General features: G+C 35.8%; 1 protein-coding gene across 2 annotated transcripts in view; it reads left to right on the forward strand.

The window, feature by feature from the left end:
* The window catches only part of LOC139383514 (rho GTPase-activating protein 5-like), a 90,385-nt gene that overhangs the window by 43,355 nt on the left and 19,420 nt on the right, over positions 1-27,610 (forward strand). For both annotated transcript variants that reach the window (XM_071128079.1, XM_071128080.1), the window contains exon 4: positions 7,383-7,460. In XM_071128079.1, the coding sequence (XP_070984180.1) occupies positions 7,383-7,460 (78 nt within the window). The remainder of the gene's footprint in view (positions 1-7,382; positions 7,461-27,610) is intronic.

The following is a 27,610-nucleotide window of genomic DNA, read 5'->3' on the forward strand; positions in this document are numbered from 1 at the left end:
TTGGTAGTGGTAGTAGTATTGGTAGTCGTAGTAGTATTGGTAGTGGTAGTAGTATTGGTAGTCGTAGTAGTATTGGTAGTGGTAGTAGTATTGGTAGTGGTAGTAGTATTGGTAGTCATAGTAGTATTGGTAGTGGTAGTAGTATTGGTAGTCGTAGTACTATTGGTAGTGGTAGTAGTATTGGTAGTGGTAGTAGTATTGGTAGTGGTAGTAGTATTGGTAGTTGTAGTACTATTGGTAGTGGTAGTAGTATTGGTAGTCGTAGTAGTATTGGTAGTGGTAGTAGTATTGGTAGTTGTATTGGTTGTGTAGTAGTATTGGTAGTCGTATTGATAGTGGTAGTAGTATTGGTAGTCGTAGTAGTATTGGTAGTGGTAGTAGTATTGGTAGTCGTAGTAGTATTGGTAGTGGTAGTAGTATTGGTGATGGTAGCGGCAGCGGCAACAGCAGCCTAGTGGGGCGGCAGGTAGTCTAGTGGTTAGAGCGTTGGGCCAGTGACCGAAAGGTTGCTAGATCAAATCCCTGAGCTGACAAGGTAAAAATCTGTATTTCTGCCCCTGAACAAGGCAGTTAGCTTACTGTTCCTAGGACGTCATTATAAATAAGAATTTGTTCTTAACTGACTTTCCTAGGTAAATACTTTTTTTTTTTTAAGTGGTGGTCGTGGTGGTGGTAGTAGTGGAGGTAGGGGTTGTGGTATTAGTGTTGGTAGTGGCAATAGTGGTGGTATTAGTGGTATTAGTGGTGGTAGTAGTAGTGGCATTAGTGGTGGTAGTAGTAGTGGTATCAGTGGTGGTATCAGTGGTGGTAGTAGTAGTGGTATTAGTGGTGGTAGTAGTAATGGTATTAGTGGTGGTATTAGTGGTGGTAGTGGTATTAGTGGTGGTAGTAGTAATGGTATTAGTGGTGGTAGTAGTAGTGGTATTAGTGGTGGTAGTAGTAGTGGTATTAGTGGTGGTAGTAGTAGTGGTATTAGTGGTAGTAGTGGTAGTAATGGTGGTAGTAGTAGTGGAGGTGGTGGTAGTAGTAGTGATGGTATTATTGGTGGTAGTAGTAGTGGTATAATTGGTGGTAGTAGTAGTGGTATAATGGGTGGTAGTAGTGGTATTAGTGGTAGTAGTAATGGTATTAGTGGTGGAGGTAGTAATGGTGGTGGTAGTAGTAGTAGTGGTATTAGTGGTATTAGTGGTGGTAGTAGTAGTGGTAGTAATGGTGGTAGTAGTAGTGGAGGTGGTGGTAGTACTAGTGATGGTATTATTGGTGGTAGTAGTAGTGGTAGTAGTAATGGTATTAGTGGTGGTAGTAGTAATGGTATTAGTGGTGGTAGTAGTAGTGGAGGTGGTGGTATTAGTGGTAGTAGTAGTGGTATTAGTGGTGGTAGTAGTAGTGGAGGTAGTGGTTGTAGTAGTGGAGGTGGTAGATGTAGTGGAGGTGATGTTCAGTTAATGTGTAGTTAGGGAGCAGGACAATGGAACATCCGGCTTGTAGAACACAACAAAAATCGGATAACTTCCCTATTGTGCTTCCCTCCCCCAGTTGAGTTCATTTTGTTCTTATTGTCTTTGGCTGCAACCTTCTTCCCAGTTATTTGACTAAAGTGCAGGCAGGGTCACTTCCAGTCAAAAACCTTGGCCCATCAGCATCAACACACACACACACACACACACGCACACGCACACAAGCAAAAAAACGTGTTTGTTTCAGCAATGTCATGACAACGGTCGGAGAAGTCATGATGTGGGGTGGAACTGACTAGAGGTCGACCGATTAATCGGAATGGCCGATTAATTAGGACCGATTTCAAGTTCTCATAACAATCGGTAGTCTGCATTTTTGGACACCGATTATGGCCGATTACATTGCACTCCACGAGGAGACTGTGTGGCAGGCTGACCACCTGTTATGCAAGTGCAGCAAGGAGCCAAGTTAAGTTGCTAGCTAGCATTAAACTTATCTTATAAAAAACAATTTTAACATAATCACTAGTTAACTACACATGGTTGATGATATTACTAGTTTATGTAGCGTGTCCTGCGTTGCATATAATCTGTTAATGTCTGTTAATTTTTCATCGAATCACATCCTACTTCTCCAAACGGGTGATGATTTAACAAGCGCATTCACGAAAAAAGCACTGTCGTTGCACCAATGTGTGCCTAACCATAAACATCAATGCCTTTCTTTATAATAAATACACAAGTATATATTTTTAAACCTGCATATTTAGTTAATATTGCTTGCTAACATGAATTTATTTTAACTAGGGAAATTGTGTCACTTCTCTTGCGTTCAGTGCAAGCAGAGTCAGGGTATATGCAGCAGTTTGGGCCGCCTGGCTCGTTGCGAACTGTGTGAAGACCATTTCTTCCTAACAAACACCGTAATTCATTTGCCAGAATTGTACATAATTATGACATAACTTTGAAGGTTGTGCAATGTAACAGGAATATTTTGACCTAGGGATGCCACCCGTTAGATAAAATACGGAATGGTTCCGTATTTCACTGAAAGAATAAAAGTTTTGTTTTCGAAATGATAGTTTACGGATTTGACCATATTAATGACCTAAGGCTCACATTTCTGTGTGTTATTGTGTTATAATTAAGTCTATGATTTGATATTTGATAGAGCAGTCTGACTGAGCGGTGGTAGGCAGCAGCAGGCTCATACGCGTTCATTCAAACAGCACTTTCCTGCATTTGCCAACAGCTCTTCACTGTGCTTCAAGCATTGAGCTGTTTATGACTTCAAGCCTATCAACTCCCGAGATAAGGCTGGTGTAACCGATGTGAAACGGCTAGCTATTAGCGTTCGGTGTGCACGCTAATAGCGTTTCAATCGGTGACGTCACTCGCTCTGAGTAGCGAAATGCTTGTGCTTCTAGTTCCGACAATGCAGTAATAACCAACAAGTAATCTAGCTAACAATTCCAAAACTACTACCTTATAGACACAAGTGTAAGGGGATAAAGAATATGTACATAAAGATATATGAATGAGTGATGGTACAGAGCGGCATAGGCAAGATCCAGTAGATGGTATTGAGTACAGTATATACATATGAGTTGAGTATGTAAACAAAGTGGCATAGTTAAAGTGGCTAGTGATACATGTATTACATAAAGATGCAGTAGATGATATAGAGTACAGTATATACGTATACATATGAGATGAATAATGTAGTGTATGTAAACATTATATTAGGTAGCATTGTTTAAAGTGGCTAGTGATATATTTTACGTAATTTCCCATCAATTCCCATTATTAAAGTGGCTGGAGTTGAGTCAGTGTGTTGGCAGCAGCCACTCAATGTTAGTGGTGGCTGTTTAACAGTCTGATGGCCTTGAGATAGAAGCTGTTTTTCAGTCTCTCGGTCCCAGCTTTGATGCACCTGTACTGACCTCGCCTTCTGGATGATAGCGGGGTGAACAGGCAGTGGCTCGGGTGGTTGTTGTCCTTGATGATCTTTATGGCCTTCCTGTGACATCGGGTGGTGTAGGTGTCCTGGAGGGCAGGTAGTTTGCCCCCGGTGATGCGTTGTGCAGACCTCACTACCCTCTGGAGAGCCTTACGGTTGTGGGCGGAGCAGTTGCCGTACCAGGCGGTGATACAGCCCGACAGGATGCTCTCGATTGTGCATCTGTAGAAGTTTGTGAGTGCTTTTGGTGACAAGCCGAATTTCTTCAGCCTCCTGAGGTTGAAGCGGCGCTGCTGCGCCTTCTTCACGATGCTGTCTGTGTGGGTGGACCAATTCAGTTTGTCTGTGATGTGTACGCCGAGGAACTTAAAACTTACTACCCTCTCCACTACTGTTCCACCGATGTGGATAGAGGGGTGTTCCCTCTGTTGTTTCCTGAAGTCCACAATCATCTCCTTTGTTTTGTTGACGTTGAGTGTGATGTTATTTTCCTGACACCACACTCCGAGGGCCCTCACCTCCTCCCTGTAGGCCGTCTCGTCGTTGTTGGTAATCAAGCCTACCACTGTTGTGTCGTCCGCAAACTTGATGACTGAGTTGGAGGCGTGCGTGGCCACGCAGTCGTGGGTGAACAGGGAGTACAGGAGAGGGCTCAGAACGCACCCTTGTGGGGCCCCAGTGTTGAGGATCAGCGGGGTGGAGATGTTGTTGCCTACCCTCACCACCTGGGGGCGGCCCGTCAGGAAGTCCAGTACCCAGTTGCACAGGGCGGGGTCGAGATCCAGGGTCTCGAGCTTGATGACGAGCTTGGAGGGCACTATGGTGTTAAATGCTGAGCTGTAGTCGATGAACAGCATTCTCACATAGGTATTCCTCTTGTCCAGATGGGTTAGGGCAGTGTGCAGTGTGGTTGAGATTGCATCGTCTGTGGACCTATTTGGGCGGTAAGCAAATTGGAGTGGGTCTAGGGTGTCAGGTAGGGTGGACGTGATATGGTCCTTGACTAGTCTCTCAAAGCACTTCATGATGACGGAAGTGAGTGCTACGTTGAGTGTGAGGGGTAGTCGTTTAGCTCAGTTACCTTAGCTTTCTTGGGAACAGGAACAATGGTGGCCCTCTTGGGAACAACAGACTGGGTTAGGGATTGATTGAATATGTCCGTAAACACACCAGCCAGCTGGTCTGCGCATGCTCTGACGGCGCGGCTGGGGATTCCGTCTGGGCCTGCAGCCTTGCGAGGGTTAACACGTTTAAATGTTTTCCTCACGTCGGCTGCAGTGAAGGAGAGTCCGCATGTTTTGGTTGCGGGCCGTGTCAGTGGCACTGTATTGTCCTCAAAGCGGGCAAAGAAGTTATTTAGTCTGCCTGGGAGCAAGACATCCTGGTCCGTGACGGGGCTGGTTTTCTTTTTGTAATCCGTGATTGACTGTAGACCCTGCCACATACCTCTTGTGTCTGAGCCGTTGAATTGCGACTCTACTTTGTCTCTATACTGACGCTTAGCTTGTTTGATTGCCTTGCGGAGGGAATAGCTACACTGTTTGTATTCTATCATGTTTCCGGTCACCTTGCCCTGATTAAAAGCAGTGGTTCGCGCTTTCAGTTTCACGCGAATGCTGCCATCAATCCACGGTTTCTGGTTTGGGAATGTTTTAATCGTTGCTATGGGAATGACATCTTCAACGCACGTTCTAATGAACTCGCACACCGAATCAGCGTATTCGTCAATGTTGTTGTTTGATGAAATACGAAACATATCCCAGTCCACTTGATGGAAGCAGTCTTGGAGTGTGGAATCAGATTGGTCGGACCAGCGTTGAACAGACCTATAGGGAGTAGGGAGTGTGGGATTCATCTGGATTTCCACCTGCCATTTATCGTTCAACTCTACCTGCACCCCTGTGCTTTACTATATATTAAATTCAGCTCCTACCGTTCCCCTCTACCTGCCCCTATACCTGCCCAACCACCCCTCTACCTGCACCCCTGTGCTTTACTATATATTAAATTCAGCCCCTACCATTCCCCTCTACCTGCCCCTCTACCTGCACCCCTGTGCTTTACTATATATTAAATTCAGCTCCTACCGTTCCCCTCTACCTGCCCCTCTAACCCTCTACCTGCACCCCTGTGCTTTACTATATATTAAATTCAGCCCCTACCGTTCCTCTCTACCTGCCCCTCTACCCCTCTACCTGCACCCCTGTGCTTTACTATATATTCAATTCAGCCCCTACCGTTCCCCTCTACCTGCCCCTCTACCTGCACCCCTGTGCTTTACTATATATTAAATTCAGCTCCTACCGTTCCCCTCTACCTGCACCCCTGTGCTTTACTATATAAAATGATTATATAAACACACTGCCATCACATCAGTAGTCTAAGAGAGGACCTGCTCTGACAAGTTACAGCATCTCAGGAATGTGTACTGTAGCTAGCTAGTCCCACACTATGTGTGTGCCTGTATACGTGTGTGTGTGTATGCGTGTGTGTTTGTGTGCCTGTGAATGTGTGTGTGTGTTTGCCTGTGTGTCCGTGCCTGTGTATGTGTGTGTGTGTTTGCCTGTGTGTCCGTGCCTGTGTGTGTGTGTGCGTGTGCGTGTGTGTGCGTGTGCGTGTGTGTGTGTGTGTTTGCCTGTGTGTCCATACCTGCGTGTCCGTGCTTGTGTGTGTGTACTATAAACTGGCTCAGCGCTGCTCAGCTCTGTGTCTGAGATGCGCGCGCACACACACACACACACACACACACACACACACACACACACACACACACACACACACACACACAGTGCCTGCATTTGCATTATTCTGCTGGTCAGATGCTCCCCAAGTGCTGTCCCCAGATCAGCTGGTGTGACTGACAACCATCCAACCGGCAAACTGATGCTGCAAACATGCTATTGTGTCTCATCATGCAATGATGGATAGAAACATGAACCATTAATATATTGTGGACAATGTGAGGGGAGTTCAGATGGTCTAGCCAGATTAGCTGACAACGTCATGAAAACGATGCGCACGCTTAAGTGGGGCAGAAGGCTGTGTGCTGCTGTGATTCTGGATGGCCAGATAGCTAGCAACAATGACAACAAACTGCCATGTGGAGAATAGTAGGTGGCTCATTTCACTTAGTTTTTATCTTGTTCTTGATTCAATGTCTTGTTTACAATAAACATTGGAGACTAAATATTATTTACATGTTGTCAACAGTCTAAGCCAACCCCGTCTGTTTTGCCCCATAGTTGCTGTTTTGTTCCTAAACATCCAACCTGTCCTATCACACTTAGAGTATTGTCCAGTTATATGGTCAATCCCTGGTCCTATCACACTTAGAGTACTGTCCAGTTATATGGCCAATCCCTGGTTCTGTCACACTTCGAGTACTGTCCAGTTATATGGCCAATCCCTGGTTCTGTCACACTTCGAGTACTGTCCAGTTATATGGTCAATCCCTGGTCCTATCACACTTAGAGTACTGTCTAGTTATATGGTCAATCCCTGGTCCTATCTCCCCTCCCTCCTACATAGAGTACTAGATTAGGTTTGGAGGTGCTGCTTATTGTATCCCAAGGCCTGTTTTTCCTCTACCCCTGATAGCCTCTTCCTCCACTCCCTACACACTGTCTGTCTGTCTGTCTGTCTGTCGGTCCGTCCGTCCGTCCGTCTGTCCGTTCGTGTGTCCGTCCGTCTGTGTGTGCGTCCGTCCGTGTGTGTCTGTGTGTCCGTCCGTCCGTGTGTGTGTGTGTTTGTGTGTGTGTATAAAAATCGTCTCGGGCCATGCTTAATATCACGGTGGTTGTTTCTGTGTTTTATTTTTCTCTGATCAAAAATCATTGCTAAATGGAAAAGTGTCTTTAAACTTCTCCTGCCCTTTTCACAGTGGAACCATGTTGATAGCAGGTCAAGTAGTAGCTTCACAATGCCTGTACTTATGCTCTAAATATGTCTGTTCTTTTGTCCTCCAGGACTTACAACAGAGGGCCTGTATCGCGTGAGTGGGAACAAGACTGATCAAGACAATATTCAGAAGCAGTTTGATCAAGGTAAAACACAGCTGCAATTGTCAACTCACTATTTTACTTGCGGTCCTCTCCTCAAAATGTATTTTTTCTTTACAAGCTCAGTGTTTTCCTTATTATCTTTACAAGCTTAGTGTTTTCCTTATTATCTTTACAAGCTCTCCATTGTCCTTATTATCTTTACAAGCTCTCTGTTTTCCTTATTATCTTTACAAGCTCAGTGTTTTCCTTATTATCTTTACAAGCTCTCCATTGTCCTTATTATCTTTACAAGCTCTCTGTTTTCCTTATTATCTTTACAAGCTCAGTGTTGTCCTTATTATCTTTACAAGCTCTCCATTGTCCTTATTATCTTTACAAGCTCAGTGTTTTCCTTATTATCTTTACAAGCTCAGTGTTGTCCTTATTATCTTTACAAGCTCAGTGTTGTCCTTATTATCTTTACAAGCTCAGTGTTTTCCTTATTATCTTTACAAGCTCAGTGTTTTCCTTATTATCTTTACAAGCTCAGTGTTTTCCTTATTATCTTTACAAGCTCAGTGTTTTCCTTATTATCTTTACAAGCTCTCTGTTTTCCTTATTATCTTTACAAGCTCTCTGTTTTCCTTATTATCTTTACAAGCTCAGTGTTTTCCTTGTTATCTTTACAAGCTCAGTGTTTTCCTTATTATCTTTACAAGCTCAGTGTTTTCCTTATTATCTTTACAAGCTCTCCATTGTCCTTATTATCTTTACAAGCTCTCTGTTTTCCTTGTTATCTTTACAAGCTCAGTGTTGTCCTTATTATCTTTACAAGCTCTCCATTGTCCTTATTATCTTTACAAGCTCAGTGTTTTCCTTGTTATCTTTACAAGCTCAGTGTTGTCCTTATTATCTTTACAAGCTCAGTGTTTTCCTTATTATCTTTACAAGCTCTCTGTTTTCCTTATTATCTTTACAAGCTCTCCATTGTCCTTATTATCTTTACAAGCTCTCTGTTTTCCTTATTATCTTTACAAGCTTAGTGTTTTCCTTATTATCTTTACAAGCTCTCTGTTTTCCTTAATATCTTTACAAGCTCACTGTTTTCCTTATTTAACTTTACAAGCTCTCTGTTTTCCTTATTTAACTTTACAAGCTCACTGTTTTCCTTATTATCTTTACAAGCTCAGTGTTTTCCTTGTTATCTTTACAAGCTCAGTGTTTTCCTTATTATCTTTACAAGCTCAGTGTTTTCCTTATTATCTTTACAAGCTCAGTGTTTTCCTTATTTAACTTTACAAGCTCACTGTTTTCCTTATTATCTTTACAAGCTCAGTGTTTTCCTTGTTATCTTTACAAGCTCAGTGTTTTCCTTATTATCTTTACAAGCTCAGTGTTTTCCTTATTATCTTTACAAGCTCAGTGTTTTCCTTATTTAACTTTACAAGCTCACTGTTTTCCTTATTATCTTTACAAGCTCAGTTTTTTCCTTAATATTGTAATGCTCCGGGTGTCGTGGGTGTGGAGTCAAATGCAGGAGACAGAGAGTTCAATGCTGCGCGTCTTTTAATCGCACCAATGCACCACAGGGTGCTCACAAAAACGTTACGTTCCCAAAACACAGGGAATCAAAATGTACAATGGGAAACAATCCCGACCGGACACTAACACGTGCCTATACCACAGAGCCGAAGGTTACATAGAAATAATCCCGCACAACAACCAGGCGGGCCGGCTGTCTAATAAAGACAAACTAATTAAACATTCACAGGTGCTACCACTCAACATACAAGGAGGGGAAGGAAAAACAATCAGTGGCAGCTAATAGGCCGGTGACGACGACCGCCGAGCACCACCTGCCCGGGAAAGGGAAACACCCTCGGTCGGACTCGTGACAATTATCTTTACAAGCTCAGTGTTTTCCTCATTATCTTTACAAGCACACTGTTTTCCTTATTATCTTTACAAGCTCACTGTTTTCCTTATTATCTTTACAAGCTCAGTGTTTTCCTTATTTAACTTTACAAGCTCACTGTTTTCCTTATTATCTTTACAAGCCTACTGTTTTCCTTGTTATCTTTACAAGCTCTCCATTGTCCTTATTATCTTTACACGCATACTGTTTTCCTTGTTATCTTTACAAGCTTTCCATTGTCCTTATTATCTTTACAAGCCAGTGTTGTCCTTATTATCTTTACAAGCTCAGTGTTTTCCTTATTATCTTTACAAGCTCAGTGTTTTCCTTATTATCTTTACAAGCTTTCTGTTTTCCTTATTATCTTTACAAGCTCTCCATTGTCCTTATTATCTTTACAAGCTCAGTGTTTTCCTTATTATCTTTACAAGCTCACTGTTTTCCTTATTATCTTTACAAGCTCACTGTTTTCCTTATTATCTTTACAAGCTCACTGTTTTCCTTATTATCTTTACAAGCTCAGTGTTGTCCTTATTATCTTTACAAGCTCAGTGTTGTCCTTATTATCTTTACAAGCTCAGTGTTTTCCTTATTATCTTTACAAGCTCAGTGTTTTCCTTATTATCTTTACAAGCTCAGTGTTTTCCTTATTATCTTTACAAGCTCTCTGTTTTCCTTATTATCTTTACAAGCTCAGTGTTTTCCTTGTTATCTTTACAAGCTCAGTGTTTTCCTTATTATCTTTACAAGCTCAGTGTTTTCCTTGTTATCTTTACAAGTTCAGTGTTGTCCTTATTATCTTTACAAGCTCTCTGTTTTCCTTATTATCTTTACAAGCTCTCTGTTTTCCTTATTATCTTTACAAGCTCTCCATTGTCCTTATTATCTTTACAAGCTCTCTGTTTTCCTTGTTATCTTTACAAGCTCAGTGTTTTCCTTATTATCTTTACAAGCTCAGTGTTTTCCTTATTATCTTTACAAGCTCAGTGTTTTCCTTATTTAACTTTACAAGCTCACTGTTTTCCTTATTATCTTTACAAGCTCAGTTTTTTCCTTAATATGGTAATGCTCCGGGTGTCGTGGGTGTGGAGTCAAATGCAGGAGACAGAGAGTTCAATGCTGCGCGTCTTTTAATCGCACCAATGCACCACAGGGTGCTCACAAAAACGTTACGTTCCCAAAACACAGGGAATCAAAATGTACAATGGGAAACAATCCCGACCGGACACTAACACGTGCCTATACCACAGAGCCGAAGGTTACATAGAAATAATCCCGCACAACAACCAGGCGGGCCGGCTGTCTAATAAAGACAAACTAATTAAACATTCACAGGTGCTACCACTCAACATACAAGGAGGGGAAGGAAAAACAATCAGTGGCAGCTAATAGGCCGGTGACGACGACCGCCGAGCACCACCTGCCCGGGAAAGGGAAACACCCTCGGTCGGACTCGTGACAATTATCTTTACAAGCTCAGTGTTTTCCTCATTATCTTTACAAGCACACTGTTTTCCTTATTATCTTTACAAGCTCACTGTTTTCCTTATTATCTTTACAAGCTCAGTGTTTTCCTTATTTAACTTTACAAGCTCACTGTTTTCCTTATTATCTTTACAAGCCTACTGTTTTCCTTGTTATCTTTACAAGCTCTCCATTGTCCTTATTATCTTTACACGCATACTGTTTTCCTTGTTATCTTTACAAGCTTTCCATTGTCCTTATTATCTTTACAAGCCAGTGTTGTCCTTATTATCTTTACAAGCTCAGTGTTTTCCTTATTATCTTTACAAGCTCAGTGTTTTCCTTATTATCTTTACAAGCTTTCTGTTTTCCTTATTATCTTTACAAGCTCTCCATTGTCCTTATTATCTTTACAAGCTCAGTGTTTTCCTTATTATCTTTACAAGCTCACTGTTTTCCTTATTATCTTTACAAGCTCACTGTTTTCCTTATTATCTTTACAAGCTCACTGTTTTCCTTATTATCTTTACAAGCTCAGTGTTGTCCTTATTATCTTTACAAGCTCAGTGTTGTCCTTATTATCTTTACAAGCTCAGTGTTTTCCTTATTATCTTTACAAGCTCAGTGTTTTCCTTATTATCTTTACAAGCTTTCTGTTTTCCTTATTATCTTTACAAGCTCTCCATTGTCCTTATTATCTTTACAAGCTCAGTGTTTTCCTTATTATCTTTACAAGCTCACTGTTTTCCTTATTATCTTTACAAGCTCACTGTTTTCCTTATTATCTTTACAAGCTCACTGTTTTCCTTATTATCTTTACAAGCTCAGTGTTGTCCTTATTATCTTTACAAGCTCAGTGTTGTCCTTATTATCTTTACAAGCTCAGTGTTTTCCTTATTATCTTTACAAGCTCAGTGTTTTCCTTATTATCTTTACAAGCTCTCTGTTTTCCTTATTATCTTTACAAGCTCAGTGTTTTCCTTGTTATCTTTACAAGCTCAGTGTTTTCCTTATTATCTTTACAAGCTCAGTGTTTTCCTTATTATCTTTACAAGCTCTCCATTGTCCTTATTATCTTTACAAGCTCTCTGTTTTCCATGTTATCTTTACAAGCTCAGTGTTGTCCTTATTATCTTTACAAGCTCTCCATTGTCCTTATTATCTTTACAAGCTCAGTGTTTTCCTTGTTATCTTTACAAGCTCAGTGTTGTCCTTATTATCTTTACAAGCTCTCTGTTTTCCTTATTATCTTTACAAGCTCTCTGTTTTCCTTATTATCTTTACAAGCTCTCCATTGTCCTTATTATCTTTACAAGCTTAGTGTTTTCCTTATTATCTTTACAAGCTCTCTGTTTTCCTTAATATCTTTACAAGCTTAGTGTTTTCCTTATTATCTTTACAAGCTCTCTGTTTTCCTTAATATCTTTACAAGCTCACTGTTTTCCTTATTTAACGTTACAAGCTCTCTGTTTTCCTTATTTAACTTTACAAGCTCTCTGTTTTCCTTATTTAACTTTACAAGCTCACTGTTTTCCTTATTATATTTACAAGCTCAGTGTTTTCCTTTTTATCTTTACAAGCTCAGTGTTTTCCTTATTATCTTTACAAGCTCAGTGTTTTCCTTATTATCTTTACAAGCTCAGTGTTTTCCTTATTTAACTTTACAAGCTCACTGTTTTCCTTATTATCTTTACAAGCTCAGTGTTTTCCTTGTTATCTTTACAAGCTCAGTGTTTTCCTTATTATCTTTACAAGCTCAGTGTTTTCCTTATTATCTTTACAAGCTCAGTGTTTTCCTTATTATCTTTACAAGCTCAGTGTTTTCCTTATTATCTTTACAAGCACACTGTTTTCCTTATTATCTTTACAAGCTCACTGTTTTCCTTATTATCTTTACAAGCTCAGTGTTGTCCTTATTATCTTTACAAGCTCTCTGTTTTCCTTATTATCTTTACAAGCTCTCTGTTTTCCTTATTATCTTTACAAGCTCTCCATTGTCCTTATTATCTTTACAAGCTTAGTGTTTTCCTTATTATCTTTACAAGCTCTCTGTTTTCCTTAATATCTTTACAAGCTTAGTGTTTTCCTTATTATCTTTACAAGCTCTCTGTTTTCCTTAATATCTTTACAAGCTCACTGTTTTCCTTATTTAACTTTACAAGCTCTCTGTTTTCCTTATTTAATTTTACAAGCTCTCTGTTTTCCTTATTTAACTTTACAAGCTCACTGTTTTCCTTATTATATTTACAAGCTCAGTGTTTTCCTTTTTATCTTTACAAGCTCAGTGTTTTCCTTATTATCTTTACAAGCTCAGTGTTTTCCTTATTATCTTTACAAGCTCAGTGTTTTCCTTATTTAACTTTACAAGCTCAGTGTTTTCCTTATTATCTTTACAAGCTCAGTGTTTTCCTTGTTATCTTTACAAGCTCAGTGTTTTCCTTATTATCTTTACAAGCTCAGTGTTTTCCTTATTATCTTTACAAGCTCAGTGTTTTCCTTATTATCTTTACAAGCTCAGTGTTTTCCTTATTATCTTTACAAGCACACTGTTTTCCTTATTATCTTTACAAGCTCACTGTTTTCCTTATTATCTTTACAAGCTCAGTGTTGTCCTTATTTAACTTTACAAGCTCACTGTTTTCCTTATTATCTTTACAAGCCTACTGTTTTCCTTGTTATCTTTACAAGCTCTCCATTGTCCTTATTATCTTTACAAGCCAGTGCTGTCCTTATTATCTTTACAAGCTCAGTGTTTTCCTTATTATCTTTACAAGTTCATTGTTTTCCTTATTATCTTTACAAGCTTTCTGTTTTCCTTATTATCTTTACAAGCTCTCCATTGTCCTTATTATCTTTACAAGCTCTCTGTTTTCCATGTTATCTTTACAAGCTCAGTGTTGTCCTTATTATCTTTACAAGCTCTCCATTGTCCTTATTATCTTTACAAGCTCAGTGTTTTCCTTGTTATCTTTACAAGCTCAGTGTTGTCCTTATTATCTTTACAAGCTCTCTGTTTTCCTTATTATCTTTACAAGCTCTCTGTTTTCCTTATTATCTTTACAAGCTCTCCATTGTCCTTATTATCTTTACAAGCTTAGTGTTTTCCTTATTATCTTTACAAGCTCTCTGTTTTCCTTAATATCTTTACAAGCTTAGTGTTTTCCTTATTATCTTTACAAGCTCTCTGTTTTCCTTAATATCTTTACAAGCTCACTGTTTTCCTTATTTAACTTTACAAGCTCTCTGTTTTCCTTATTTAACTTTACAAGCTCTCTGTTTTCCTTATTTAACTTTACAAGCTCACTGTTTTCCTTATTATCTTTACAAGCTCAGTGTTTTCCTTATTATCTTTACAAGCTTTCTGTTTTCCTTATTATCTTTACAAGCTCTCCATTGTCCTTATTATCTTTACAAGCTCAGTGTTTTCCTTATTATCTTTACAAGCTCACTGTTTTCCTTATTATCTTTACAAGCTCACTGTTTTCCTTATTATCTTTACAAGCTCACTGTTTTCCTTATTATCTTTACAAGCTCAGTGTTGTCCTTATTATCTTTACAAGCTCAGTGTTGTCCTTATTATCTTTACAAGCTCAGTGTTTTCCTTATTATCTTTACAAGCTCAGTGTTTTCCTTATTATCTTTACAAGCTTTCTGTTTTCCTTATTATCTTTACAAGCTCTCCATTGTCCTTATTATCTTTACAAGCTCAGTGTTTTCCTTATTATCTTTACAAGCTCACTGTTTTCCTTATTATCTTTACAAGCTCACTGTTTTCCTTATTATCTTTACAAGCTCACTGTTTTCCTTATTATCTTTACAAGCTCAGTGTTGTCCTTATTATCTTTACAAGCTCAGTGTTGTCCTTATTATCTTTACAAGCTCAGTGTTTTCCTTATTATCTTTACAAGCTCAGTGTTTTCCTTATTATCTTTACAAGCTCTCTGTTTTCCTTATTATCTTTACAAGCTCAGTGTTTTCCTTGTTATCTTTACAAGCTCAGTGTTTTCCTTATTATCTTTACAAGCTCAGTGTTTTCCTTATTATCTTTACAAGCTCTCCATTGTCCTTATTATCTTTACAAGCTCTCTGTTTTCCATGTTATCTTTACAAGCTCAGTGTTGTCCTTATTATCTTTACAAGCTCTCCATTGTCCTTATTATCTTTACAAGCTCAGTGTTTTCCTTGTTATCTTTACAAGCTCAGTGTTGTCCTTATTATCTTTACAAGCTCTCTGTTTTCCTTATTATCTTTACAAGCTCTCTGTTTTCCTTATTATCTTTACAAGCTCTCCATTGTCCTTATTATCTTTACAAGCTTAGTGTTTTCCTTATTATCTTTACAAGCTCTCTGTTTTCCTTAATATCTTTACAAGCTTAGTGTTTTCCTTATTATCTTTACAAGCTCTCTGTTTTCCTTAATATCTTTACAAGCTCACTGTTTTCCTTATTTAACTTTACAAGCTCTCTGTTTTCCTTATTTAACTTTACAAGCTCTCTGTTTTCCTTATTTAACTTTACAAGCTCACTGTTTTCCTTATTATATTTACAAGCTCAGTGTTTTCCTTTTTATCTTTACAAGCTCAGTGTTTTCCTTATTATCTTTACAAGCTCAGTGTTTTCCTTATTATCTTTACAAGCTCAGTGTTTTCCTTATTTAACTTTACAAGCTCACTGTTTTCCTTATTATCTTTACAAGCTCAGTGTTTTCCTTGTTATCTTTACAAGCTCAGTGTTTTCCTTATTATCTTTACAAGCTCAGTGTTTTCCTTATTATCTTTACAAGCTCAGTGTTTTCCTTATTATCTTTACAAGCTCAGTGTTTTCCTTATTATCTTTACAAGCACACTGTTTTCCTTATTATCTTTACAAGCTCACTGTTTTCCTTATTATCTTTACAAGCTCAGTGTTGTCCTTATTATCTTTACAAGCTCTCTGTTTTCCTTATTATCTTTACAAGCTCTCTGTTTTCCTTATTATCTTTACAAGCTCTCCATTGTCCTTATTATCTTTACAAGCTTAGTGTTTTCCTTATTATCTTTACAAGCTCTCTGTTTTCCTTAATATCTTTACAAGCTTAGTGTTTTCCTTATTATCTTTACAAGCTCTCTGTTTTCCTTAATATCTTTACAAGCTCACTGTTTTCCTTATTTAACTTTACAAGCTCTCTGTTTTCCTTATTTAATTTTACAAGCTCTCTGTTTTCCTTATTTAACTTTACAAGCTCACTGTTTTCCTTATTATATTTACAAGCTCAGTGTTTTCCTTTTTATCTTTACAAGCTCAGTGTTTTCCTTATTATCTTTACAAGCTCAGTGTTTTCCTTATTATCTTTACAAGCTCAGTGTTTTCCTTATTTAACTTTACAAGCTCAGTGTTTTCCTTATTATCTTTACAAGCTCAGTGTTTTCCTTGTTATCTTTACAAGCTCAGTGTTTTCCTTATTATCTTTACAAGCTCAGTGTTTTCCTTATTATCTTTACAAGCTCAGTGTTTTCCTTATTATCTTTACAAGCTCAGTGTTTTCCTTATTATCTTTACAAGCACACTGTTTTCCTTATTATCTTTACAAGCTCACTGTTTTCCTTATTATCTTTACAAGCTCAGTGTTGTCCTTATTTAACTTTACAAGCTCACTGTTTTCCTTATTATCTTTACAAGCCTACTGTTTTCCTTGTTATCTTTACAAGCTCTCCATTGTCCTTATTATCTTTACAAGCCAGTGCTGTCCTTATTATCTTTACAAGCTCAGTGTTTTCCTTATTATCTTTACAAGTTCATTGTTTTCCTTATTATCTTTACAAGCTTTCTGTTTTCCTTATTATCTTTACAAGCTCTCCATTGTCCTTATTATCTTTACAAGCTCTCTGTTTTCCATGTTATCTTTACAAGCTCAGTGTTGTCCTTATTATCTTTACAAGCTCTCCATTGTCCTTATTATCTTTACAAGCTCAGTGTTTTCCTTGTTATCTTTACAAGCTCAGTGTTGTCCTTATTATCTTTACAAGCTCTCTGTTTTCCTTATTATCTTTACAAGCTCTCTGTTTTCCTTATTATCTTTACAAGCTCTCCATTGTCCTTATTATCTTTACAAGCTTAGTGTTTTCCTTATTATCTTTACAAGCTCTCTGTTTTCCTTAATATCTTTACAAGCTTAGTGTTTTCCTTATTATCTTTACAAGCTCTCTGTTTTCCTTAATATCTTTACAAGCTCACTGTTTTCCTTATTTAACTTTACAAGCTCTCTGTTTTCCTTATTTAACTTTACAAGCTCTCTGTTTTCCTTATTTAACTTTACAAGCTCACTGTTTTCCTCATTATATTTACAAGCTCAGTGTTTTCCTTTTTATCTTTACAAGCTCAGTGTTTTCCTTATTATCTTTACAAGCTCAGTGTTTTCCTTATTATCTTTACAAGCTCAGTGTTTTCCTTATTTAACTTTACAAGCTCACTGTTTTCCTTATTATCTTTACAAGCTCAGTGTTTTCCTTATTATCTTTACAAGCTCAGTGTTTTCCTTATTATCTTTACAAGCTCAGTGTTTTCCTTATTATCTTTACAAGCACACTGTTTTCCTTATTATCTTTACAAGCTCACTGTTTTCCTTATTATCTTTACAAGCTCAGTGTTGTCCTTATTATCTTTACAAGCTCTCTGTTTTCCTTATTATCTTTACAAGCTCTCTGTTTTCCTTATTATCTTTACAAGCTCTCCATTGTCCTTATTATCTTTACAAGCTTAGTGTTTTCCTTATTATCTTTACAAGCTCTCTGTTTTCCTTAATATCTTTACAAGCTTAGTGTTTTCCTTATTATCTTTACAAGCTCTCTGTTTTCCTTAATATCTTTACAAGCTCACTGTTTTCCTTATTTAACTTTACAAGCTCTCTGTTTTCCTTATTTAATTTTACAAGCTCTCTGTTTTCCTTATTTAACTTTACAAGCTCACTGTTTTCCTTATTATATTTACAAGCTCAGTGTTTTCCTTTTTATCTTTACAAGCTCAGTGTTTTCCTTATTATCTTTACAAGCTCAGTGTTTTCCTTATTATCTTTACAAGCTCAGTGTTTTCCTTATTTAACTTTACAAGCTCAGTGTTTTCCTTATTATCTTTACAAGCTCAGTGTTTTCCTTGTTATCTTTACAAGCTCAGTGTTTTCCTTATTATCTTTACAAGCTCAGTGTTTTCCTTATTATCTTTACAAGCTCAGTGTTTTCCTTATTATCTTTACAAGCTCAGTGTTTTCCTTATTATCTTTACAAGCACACTGTTTTCCTTATTATCTTTACAAGCTCACTGTTTTCCTTATTATCTTTACAAGCTCAGTGTTGTCCTTATTTAACTTTACAAGCTCACTGTTTTCCTTATTATCTTTACAAGCCTACTGTTTTCCTTGTTATCTTTACAAGCTCTCCATTGTCCTTATTATCTTTACAAGCCAGTGCTGTCCTTATTATCTTTACAAGCTCAGTGTTTTCCTTATTATCTTTACAAGTTCATTGTTTTCCTTATTATCTTTACAAGCTTTCTGTTTTCCTTATTATCTTTACAAGCTCTCCATTGTCCTTATTATCTTTACAAGCTCTCTGTTTTCCATGTTATCTTTACAAGCTCAGTGTTGTCCTTATTATCTTTACAAGCTCTCCATTGTCCTTATTATCTTTACAAGCTCAGTGTTTTCCTTGTTATCTTTACAAGCTCAGTGTTGTCCTTATTATCTTTACAAGCTCTCTGTTTTCCTTATTATCTTTACAAGCTCTCTGTTTTCCTTATTATCTTTACAAGCTCTCCATTGTCCTTATTATCTTTACAAGCTTAGTGTTTTCCTTATTATCTTTACAAGCTCTCTGTTTTCCTTAATATCTTTACAAGCTTAGTGTTTTCCTTATTATCTTTACAAGCTCTCTGTTTTCCTTAATATCTTTACAAGCTCACTGTTTTCCTTATTTAACTTTACAAGCTCTCTGTTTTCCTTATTTAACTTTACAAGCTCTCTGTTTTCCTTATTTAACTTTACAAGCTCACTGTTTTCCTTATTATATTTACAAGCTCAGTGTTTTCCTTTTTATCTTTACAAGCTCTCTGTTTTCCTTAATATCTTTACAAGCTTAGTGTTTTCCTTATTATCTTTACAAGCTCAGTGTTTTCCTTATTATCTTTACAAGCTCAGTGTTTTCCTTATTTAACTTTACAAGCTCAGTGTTTTCCTTATTATCTTTACAAGCTCAGTGTTTTCCTTGTTATCTTTACAAGCTCAGTGTTTTCCTTATTATCTTTACAAGCTCAGTGTTTTCCTTATTATCTTTACAAGCTCAGTGTTTTCCTTATTATCTTTACAAGCTCAGTGTTTTCCTTATTATCTTTACAAGCACACTGTTTTCCTTATTATCTTTACAAGCTCACTGTTTTCCTTATTATCTTTACAAGCTCAGTGTTGTCCTTATTTAACTTTACAAGCTCACTGTTTTCCTTATTATCTTTACAAGCCTACTGTTTTCCTTGTTATCTTTACAAGCTCTCCATTGTCCTTATTATCTTTACAAGCCAGTGCTGTCCTTATTATCTTTACAAGCTCAGTGTTTTCCTTATTATCTTTACAAGTTCATTGTTTTCCTTATTATCTTTACAAGCTTTCTGTTTTCCTTATTATCTTTACAAGCTCTCCATTGTCCTTATTATCTTTACAAGCTCTCTGTTTTCCATGTTATCTTTACAAGCTCAGTGTTGTCCTTATTATCTTTACAAGCTCTCCATTGTCCTTATTATCTTTACAAGCTCAGTGTTTTCCTTGTTATCTTTACAAGCTCAGTGTTGTCCTTATTATCTTTACAAGCTCTCTGTTTTCCTTATTATCTTTACAAGCTCTCTGTTTTCCTTATTATCTTTACAAGCTCTCCATTGTCCTTATTATCTTTACAAGCTCTCTGTTTTCCTTATTATCTTTACAAGCTTAGTGTTTTCCTTATTATCTTTACAAGCTCTCTGTTTTCCTTAATATCTTTACAAGCTCACTGTTTTCCTTATTTAACTTTACAAGCTCTCTGTTTTCCTTATTATCTTTACAAGCTCAGTGTTTTCCTTATTTAACTTTACAAGCTCAGTGTTTTCCTTATTATCTTTACAAGCTCAGTGTTTTCCTTATTATCTTTACAAGCTCAGTGTTTTCCTTATTTAACTTTACAAGCTCACTGTTTTCCTTATTATCTTTACAAGCTCAGTGTTTTCCTTGTTATCTTTACAAGCTCAGTGTTTTCCTTATTATCTTTACAAGCTCAGTGTTTTCCTTATTATCTTTACAAGCTCAGTGTTTTCCTTATTATCTTTACAAGCTCAGTGTTTTCCTTATTATCTTTACAAGCTCAGTGTTTTCCTTATTTAACTTTACAAGCTCACTGTTTTCCTTATTATCTTTACAAGCTCAGTTTTTTCCTTAATATCTTTACAATCTCAGTTTTTTCCTTAATATCTTTACAATCTCAGTTTTTTCCTTATTATCTTTACAAGCTCAGTGTTTTCCTCATTATCTTTACAAGCACACTGTTTTCCTTATTATCTTTACAAGCTCACTGTTTTCCTTATTATCTTTACAAGCTCAGTGTTTTCCTTATTTAACTTTACAAGCTCACTGTTTTCCTTATTATCTTTACAAGCCTACTGTTTTCCTTGTTATCTTTACAAGCTCTCCATTGTCCTTATTATCTTTACAAGCCAGTGCTGTCCTTATTATCTTTACAAGCTCAGTGTTTTCCTTATTATCTTTACAAGGTCATTGTTTTCCTTATTATCTTTACAAGCTTTCTGTTTTCCTTGTTATCTTTACAAGCTCTCCATTGTCCTTATTATCTTTACAAGCTCAGTGTTTTCCTTATTATCTTTACAAGCTCACTGTTTTCCTAATTATCTTTACAAGGTCACTGTTTTCCTTATTATCTTTACAGGCTCACTGTTTTCCTTATTATCTTTACAAGCTCAGTGTTTTCCTTATTATCTTTACAAGCTTTCTGTTTTCCTTATTATCTTTACAAGCTCACTGTTTTCCTTATTATCTTTACAAGCTCACTGTTTTCCTTATTATTTTTACAAGCTCAGTGTTTTCCTTATTATCTTTACAAGTGTTCTGTTTTCCTTATTATCTTTACAAGCTCAGTTTTTACTTATTATCTTTACAAGCTCACTGTTTTCCTTATTATCTTTACAAGCTCAGTTTTTTCCTTAATATCTTTACAAGCTCAGTTTTTTCCTTAATATCTTTACAAGCTCAGTGTTTTCCTCATTATCTTTACAAGCTCAGTTTTTTCCTTATTATCTTTACAAGCTCAGTGTTTTCCTCATTATCTTTACAAGCACACTGTTTTCCTTATTATCTTTACAAGCTCACTGTTGTCCTTATTATCTTTACAAGCTCAGTGTTGTCCTTATTATCTTTACAAGCTCAGTGTTTTCCTTATTATCTTTACAAGCTCAGTGTTTTCCTTATTATCTTTACAAGCTCAGTGTTTTCCTTATTATCTTTACAAGCTCTCTGTTTTCCTTATTATCTTTACAAGCTCAGTGTTTTCCTTGTTATCTTTACAAACTCAGTGTTTTCCTTATTATCTTTACAAGCTCAGTGTTTTCCTTATTATCTTTACAAGCTCTCCATTGTCCTTATTATCTTTACAAGCTCTCTGTTTTCCATGTTATCTTTACAAGCTCAGTGTTGTCCTTATTATCTTTACAAGCTCTCCATTGTCCTTATTATCTTTACAAGCTCAGTGTTTTCCTTGTTATCTTTACAAGCTCAGTGTTGTCCTTATTATCTTTACAAGCTCTCTGTTTTCCTTATTATCTTTACAAGCTCTCTGTTTTCCTTATTATCTTTACAAGCTCTCCATTGTCCTTATTATCTTTACAAGCTCTCTGTTTTCCTTATTATCTTTACAAGCTTAGTGTTTTCCTTATTATCTTTACAAGCTCTCTGTTTTCCTTAATATCTTTACAAGCTCACTGTTTTCCTTATTTAACTTTACAAGCTCTCTGTTTTCCTTATTATCTTTACAAGCTCAGTGTTTTCCTTATTTAACTTTACAAGCTCACTGTTTTCCTTATTATCTTTACAAGCTCTCCATTGTCCTTATTATCTTTACAAGCTCTCTGTTTTCCTTATTATCTTTACAAGCTTAGTGTTTTCCTTATTATCTTTACAAGCTCTCTGTTTTCCTTAATATCTTTACAAGCTCACTGTTTTCCTTATTTAACTTTACAAGCTCTCTGTTTTCCTTATTATCTTTACAAGCTCAGTGTTTTCCTCATTTAACTTTACAAGCTCACTGTTTTCCTTATTATCTTTACAAGCTCAGTGTTTTCCTTGTTATCTTTACAAGCTCAGTGTTTTCCTTATTATCTTTACAAGCTCAGTGTTTTCCTTATTATCTTTACAAGCTCAGTGTTTTCCTTATTATCTTTACAAGCTCAGTGTTTTCCTTATTATCTTTACAAGCTCAGTGTTTTCCTTATTTAACTTTACAAGCTCACTGTTTTCCTTATTATCTTTACAAGCTCAGTTTTTTCCTTAATATCTTTACAATCTCAGTTTTTTCCTTAATATCTTTACAAGCTCAGTGTTTTCCTCATTATCTTTACAAGCTCAGTTTTTTCCTTATTATCTTTACAAGCTCAGTGTTTTCCTCATTATCTTTACAAGCACACTGTTTTCCTTATTATCTTTACAAGCTCACTGTTTTCCTTATTATCTTTACAAGCTCAGTGTTTTCCTTATTTAACTTTACAAGCTCACTGTTTTCCTTATTATCTTTACAAGCCTACTGTTTTCCTTGTTATCTTTACAAGCTCTCCATTGTCCTTATTATCTTTACAAGCCAGTGCTGTCCTTATTATCTTTACAAGCTCTGTGTTTTCCTTATTATCTTTACAAGGTCATTGTTTTCCTTATTATCTTTACAAGCTTTCTGTTTTCCTTGTTATCTTTACAAGCTCTCCATTGTCCTTATTATCTTTACAAGCTCAGTGTTTTCCTTATTATCTTTACAAGCTCACTGTTTTCCTAATTATCTTTACAAGGTCACTGTTTTCCTTATTATCTTTACAGGCTCACTGTTTTCCTTATTATCTTTACAAGCTCAGTGTTTTCCTTATTATCTTTACAAGCTTTCTGTTTTCCTTATTATCTTTACAAGCTCACTGTTTTCCTTATTATCTTTACAAGCTCACTGTTTTCCTTATTATTTTTACAAGCTCAGTGTTTTCCTTATTATCTTTACAAGTGTTCTGTTTTCCTTATTATCTTTACAAGCTCAGTGTTTTACTTATTATCTTTACAAGCTCACTGTTTTCCTTATTATCTTTACAAGCTCAGTTTTTTCCTTAATATCTTTACAAGCTCAGTTTTTTCCTTAATATCTTTACAAGCTCAGTGTTTTCCTCATTATCTTTACAAGCTCAGTTTTTTCCTTATTATCTTTACAAGCTCAGTTTTTTCCTCATTATCTTTACAAGCACACTGTTTTCCTTATTATCTTTACAAGCTCACTGTTGTCCTTATTATCTTTACAAGCTCAGTGTTGTCCTTATTATCTTTACAAGCTCAGTGTTTTCCTTATTATCTTTACAAGCTCAGTGTTTTCCTTATTATCTTTACAAGCTCAGTGTTTTCCTTATTATCTTTACAAGCTCTCTGTTTTCCTTATTATCTTTACAAGCTCAGTGTTTTCCTTGTTATCTTTACAAGCTCAGTGTTTTCCTTATTATCTTTACAAGCTCAGTGTTTTCCTTATTATCTTTACAAGCTCTCCATTGTCCTTATTATCTTTACAAGCTCTCTGTTTTCCATGTTATCTTTACAAGCTCAGTGTTGTCCTTATTATCTTTACAAGCTCTCCATTGTCCTTATTATCTTTACAAGCTCAGTGTTTTCCTTGTTATCTTTACAAGCTCAGTGTTGTCCTTATTATCTTTACAAGCTCTCTGTTTTCCTTATTATCTTTACAAGCTCTCTGTTTTCCTTATTATCTTTACAAGCTCTCCATTGTCCTTATTATCTTTACAAGCTCTCTGTTTTCCTTATTATCTTTACAAGCTTAGTGTTTTCCTTATTATCTTTACAAGCTCTCTGTTTTCCTCAATATCTTTACAAGTTCACTGTTTTCCTTATTTAACTTTACAAGCTCTCTGTTTTCCTTATTATCTTTACAAGCTCAGTGTTTTCCTTTTTATCTTTACAAGCTCAGTGTTTTCCTTATTATCTTTACAAGCTCAGTGTTTTCCTTATTATCTTTACAAGCTCAGTGTTTTCCTTATTTAACTTTACAAGCTCACTGTTTTCCTTATTATCTTTACAAGCTCAGTGTTTTCCTTGTTATCTTTACAAGCTCAGTGTTTTCCTTATTATCTTTACAAGCTCAGTGTTTTCCTTATTATCTTTACAAGCTCAGTGTTTTCCTTATTATCTTTACAAGCTCAGTGTTTTCCTTATTATCTTTACAAGCTCAGTGTTTTCCTTATTTAACTTTACAAGCTCACTGTTTTCCTTATTATCTTTACAAGCTCAGTTTTTTCCTTAATATCTTTACAAGCTCAGTTTTTTCCTTAATATCTTTACAAGCTCAGTGTTTTCCTCATTATCTTTACAAGCTCAGTTTTTTCCTTATTATCTTTACAAGCTCAGTGTTTTCCTCATTATCTTTACAAGCACACTGTTTTCCTTATTATCTTTACAAGCTCACTGTTTTCCTTATTATCTTTACAAGCTCAGTGTTTTCCTTATTTAACTTTACAAGCTCACTGTTTTCCTTATTATCTTTACAAGCCTACTGTTTTCCTTGTTATCTTTACAAGCTCTCCATTGTCCTTATTATCTTTACAAGCCAGTGCTGTCCTTATTATCTTTACAAGCTAAGTGTTTTCCTTATTATCTTTACAAGGTCATTGTTTTCCTTATTATCTTTACAAGCTTTCTGTTTTCCTTGTTATCTTTACAAGCTCTCCATTGTCCTTATTATCTTTACAAGCTCAGTGTTTTCCTTATTATCTTTACAAGCTCACTGTTTTCCTAATTATCTTTACAAGGTCACTGTTTTCCTTATTATCTTTACAGGCTCACTGTTTTCCTTATTATCTTTACAAGCTCAGTGTTTTCCTTATTATCTTTACAAGCTTTCTGTTTTCCTTATTATCTTTACAATCTCACTGTTTTCCTTATTATCTTTACAAGCTCACTGTTTTCCTTATTATTTTTACAAGCTCAGTGTTTTCCTTATTATCTTTACAAGTGTTCTGTTTTCCTTATTATCTTTACAAGCTCAGTGTTTTACTTATTATCTTTACAAGCTCACTGTTTTCCTTATTATCTTTACAAGCTCAGTGTTTTCCTTATTATCTTTACAAGCTCACTGTTTTCCTTATTATCTTTACAAGCTCTCCATTGTCCTTATTATCTTTACAAGCTCTCTGTTTTCCATGTTATCTTTACAAGCTCAGTGTTGTCCTTATTATCTTTACAAGCTCTCCATTGTCCTTATTATCTTTACAAGCTCAGTGTTTTCCTTGTTATCTTTACAAGCTCAGTGTTGTCCTTATTATCTTTACAAGCTCTCTGTTTTCCTTATTATCTTTACAAGCTCTCTGTTTTCCTTATTATCTTTACAAGCTCTCCATTGTCCTTATTATCTTTACAAGCTCTCTGTTTTCCTTATTATCTTTACAAGCTTAGTGTTTTCCTTATTATCTTTACAAGCTCTCTGTTTTCCTTAATATCTTTACAAGCTCACTGTTTTCCTTATTTAACTTTACAAGCTCTCTGTTTTCCTTATTATCTTTACAAGCTCAGTGTTTTCCTTATTTAACTTTACAAGCTCACTGTTTTCCTTATTATCTTTACAAGCTCTCCATTGTCCTTATTATCTTTACAAGCTCTCTGTTTTCCTTATTATCTTTACAAGCTTAGTGTTTTCCTTATTATCTTTACAAGCTCTCTGTTTTCCTTAATATCTTTACAAGCTCACTGTTTTCCTTATTTAACTTTACAAGCTCTCTGTTTTCCTTATTATCTTTACAAGCTCAGTGTTTTCCTCATTTAACTTTACAAGCTCACTGTTTTCCTTATTATCTTTACAAGCTCAGTGTTTTCCTTGTTATCTTTACAAGCTCAGTGTTTTCCTTATTATCTTTACAAGCTCAGTGTTTTCCTTATTATCTTTACAAGCTCAGTGTTTTCCTTATTATCTTTACAAGCTCAGTGTTTTCCTTATTATCTTTACAAGCTCAGTGTTTTCCTTATTTAACTTTACAAGCTCACTGTTTTCCTTATTATCTTTACAAGCTCAGTTTTTTCCTTAATATCTTTACAATCTCAGTTTTTTCCTTAATATCTTTACAAGCTCAGTGTTTTCCTCATTATCTTTACAAGCTCAGTTTTTTCCTTATTATCTTTACAAGCTCAGTGTTTTCCTCATTATCTTTACAAGCACACTGTTTTCCTTATTATCTTTACAAGCTCACTGTTTTCCTTATTATCTTTACAAGCTCAGTGTTTTCCTTATTTAACTTTACAAGCTCACTGTTTTCCTTATTATCTTTACAAGCCTACTGTTTTCCTTGTTATCTTTACAAGCTCTCCATTGTCCTTATTATCTTTACAAGCCAGTGCTGTCCTTATTATCTTTACAAGCTCTGTGTTTTCCTTATTATCTTTACAAGGTCATTGTTTTCCTTATTATCTTTACAAGCTTTCTGTTTTCCTTGTTATCTTTACAAGCTCTCCATTGTCCTTATTATCTTTACAAGCTCAGTGTTTTCCTTATTATCTTTACAAGCTCACTGTTTTCCTAATTATCTTTACAAGGTCACTGTTTTCCTTATTATCTTTACAGGCTCACTGTTTTCCTTATTATCTTTACAAGCTCAGTGTTTTCCTTATTATCTTTACAAGCTTTCTGTTTTCCTTATTATCTTTACAAGCTCACTGTTTTCCTTATTATCTTTACAAGCTCACTGTTTTCCTTATTATTTTTACAAGCTCAGTGTTTTCCTTATTATCTTTACAAGTGTTCTGTTTTCCTTATTATCTTTACAAGCTCAGTGTTTTACTTATTATCTTTACAAGCTCACTGTTTTCCTTATTATCTTTACAAGCTCAGTTTTTTCCTTAATATCTTTACAAGCTCAGTTTTTTCCTTAATATCTTTACAAGCTCAGTGTTTTCCTCATTATCTTTACAAGCTCAGTTTTTTCCTTATTATCTTTACAAGCTCAGTTTTTTCCTCATTATCTTTACAAGCACACTGTTTTCCTTATTATCTTTACAAGCTCACTGTTGTCCTTATTATCTTTACAAGCTCAGTGTTGTCCTTATTATCTTTACAAGCTCAGTGTTTTCCTTATTATCTTTACAAGCTCAGTGTTTTCCTTATTATCTTTACAAGCTCAGTGTTTTCCTTATTATCTTTACAAGCTCTCTGTTTTCCTTATTATCTTTACAAGCTCAGTGTTTTCCTTGTTATCTTTACAAGCTCAGTGTTTTCCTTATTATCTTTACAAGCTCAGTGTTTTCCTTATTATCTTTACAAGCTCTCCATTGTCCTTATTATCTTTACAAGCTCTCTGTTTTCCATGTTATCTTTACAAGCTCAGTGTTGTCCTTATTATCTTTACAAGCTCTCCATTGTCCTTATTATCTTTACAAGCTCAGTGTTTTCCTTGTTATCTTTACAAGCTCAGTGTTGTCCTTATTATCTTTACAAGCTCTCTGTTTTCCTTATTATCTTTACAAGCTCTCTGTTTTCCTTATTATCTTTACAAGCTCTCCATTGTCCTTATTATCTTTACAAGCTCTCTGTTTTCCT

The sequence above is a fragment of the Oncorhynchus clarkii genome, chromosome 25, assembly GCF_045791955.1.
Source record: "Oncorhynchus clarkii lewisi isolate Uvic-CL-2024 chromosome 25, UVic_Ocla_1.0, whole genome shotgun sequence".
Taxonomy (NCBI): Eukaryota; Metazoa; Chordata; class Actinopteri; order Salmoniformes; family Salmonidae; genus Oncorhynchus; species Oncorhynchus clarkii.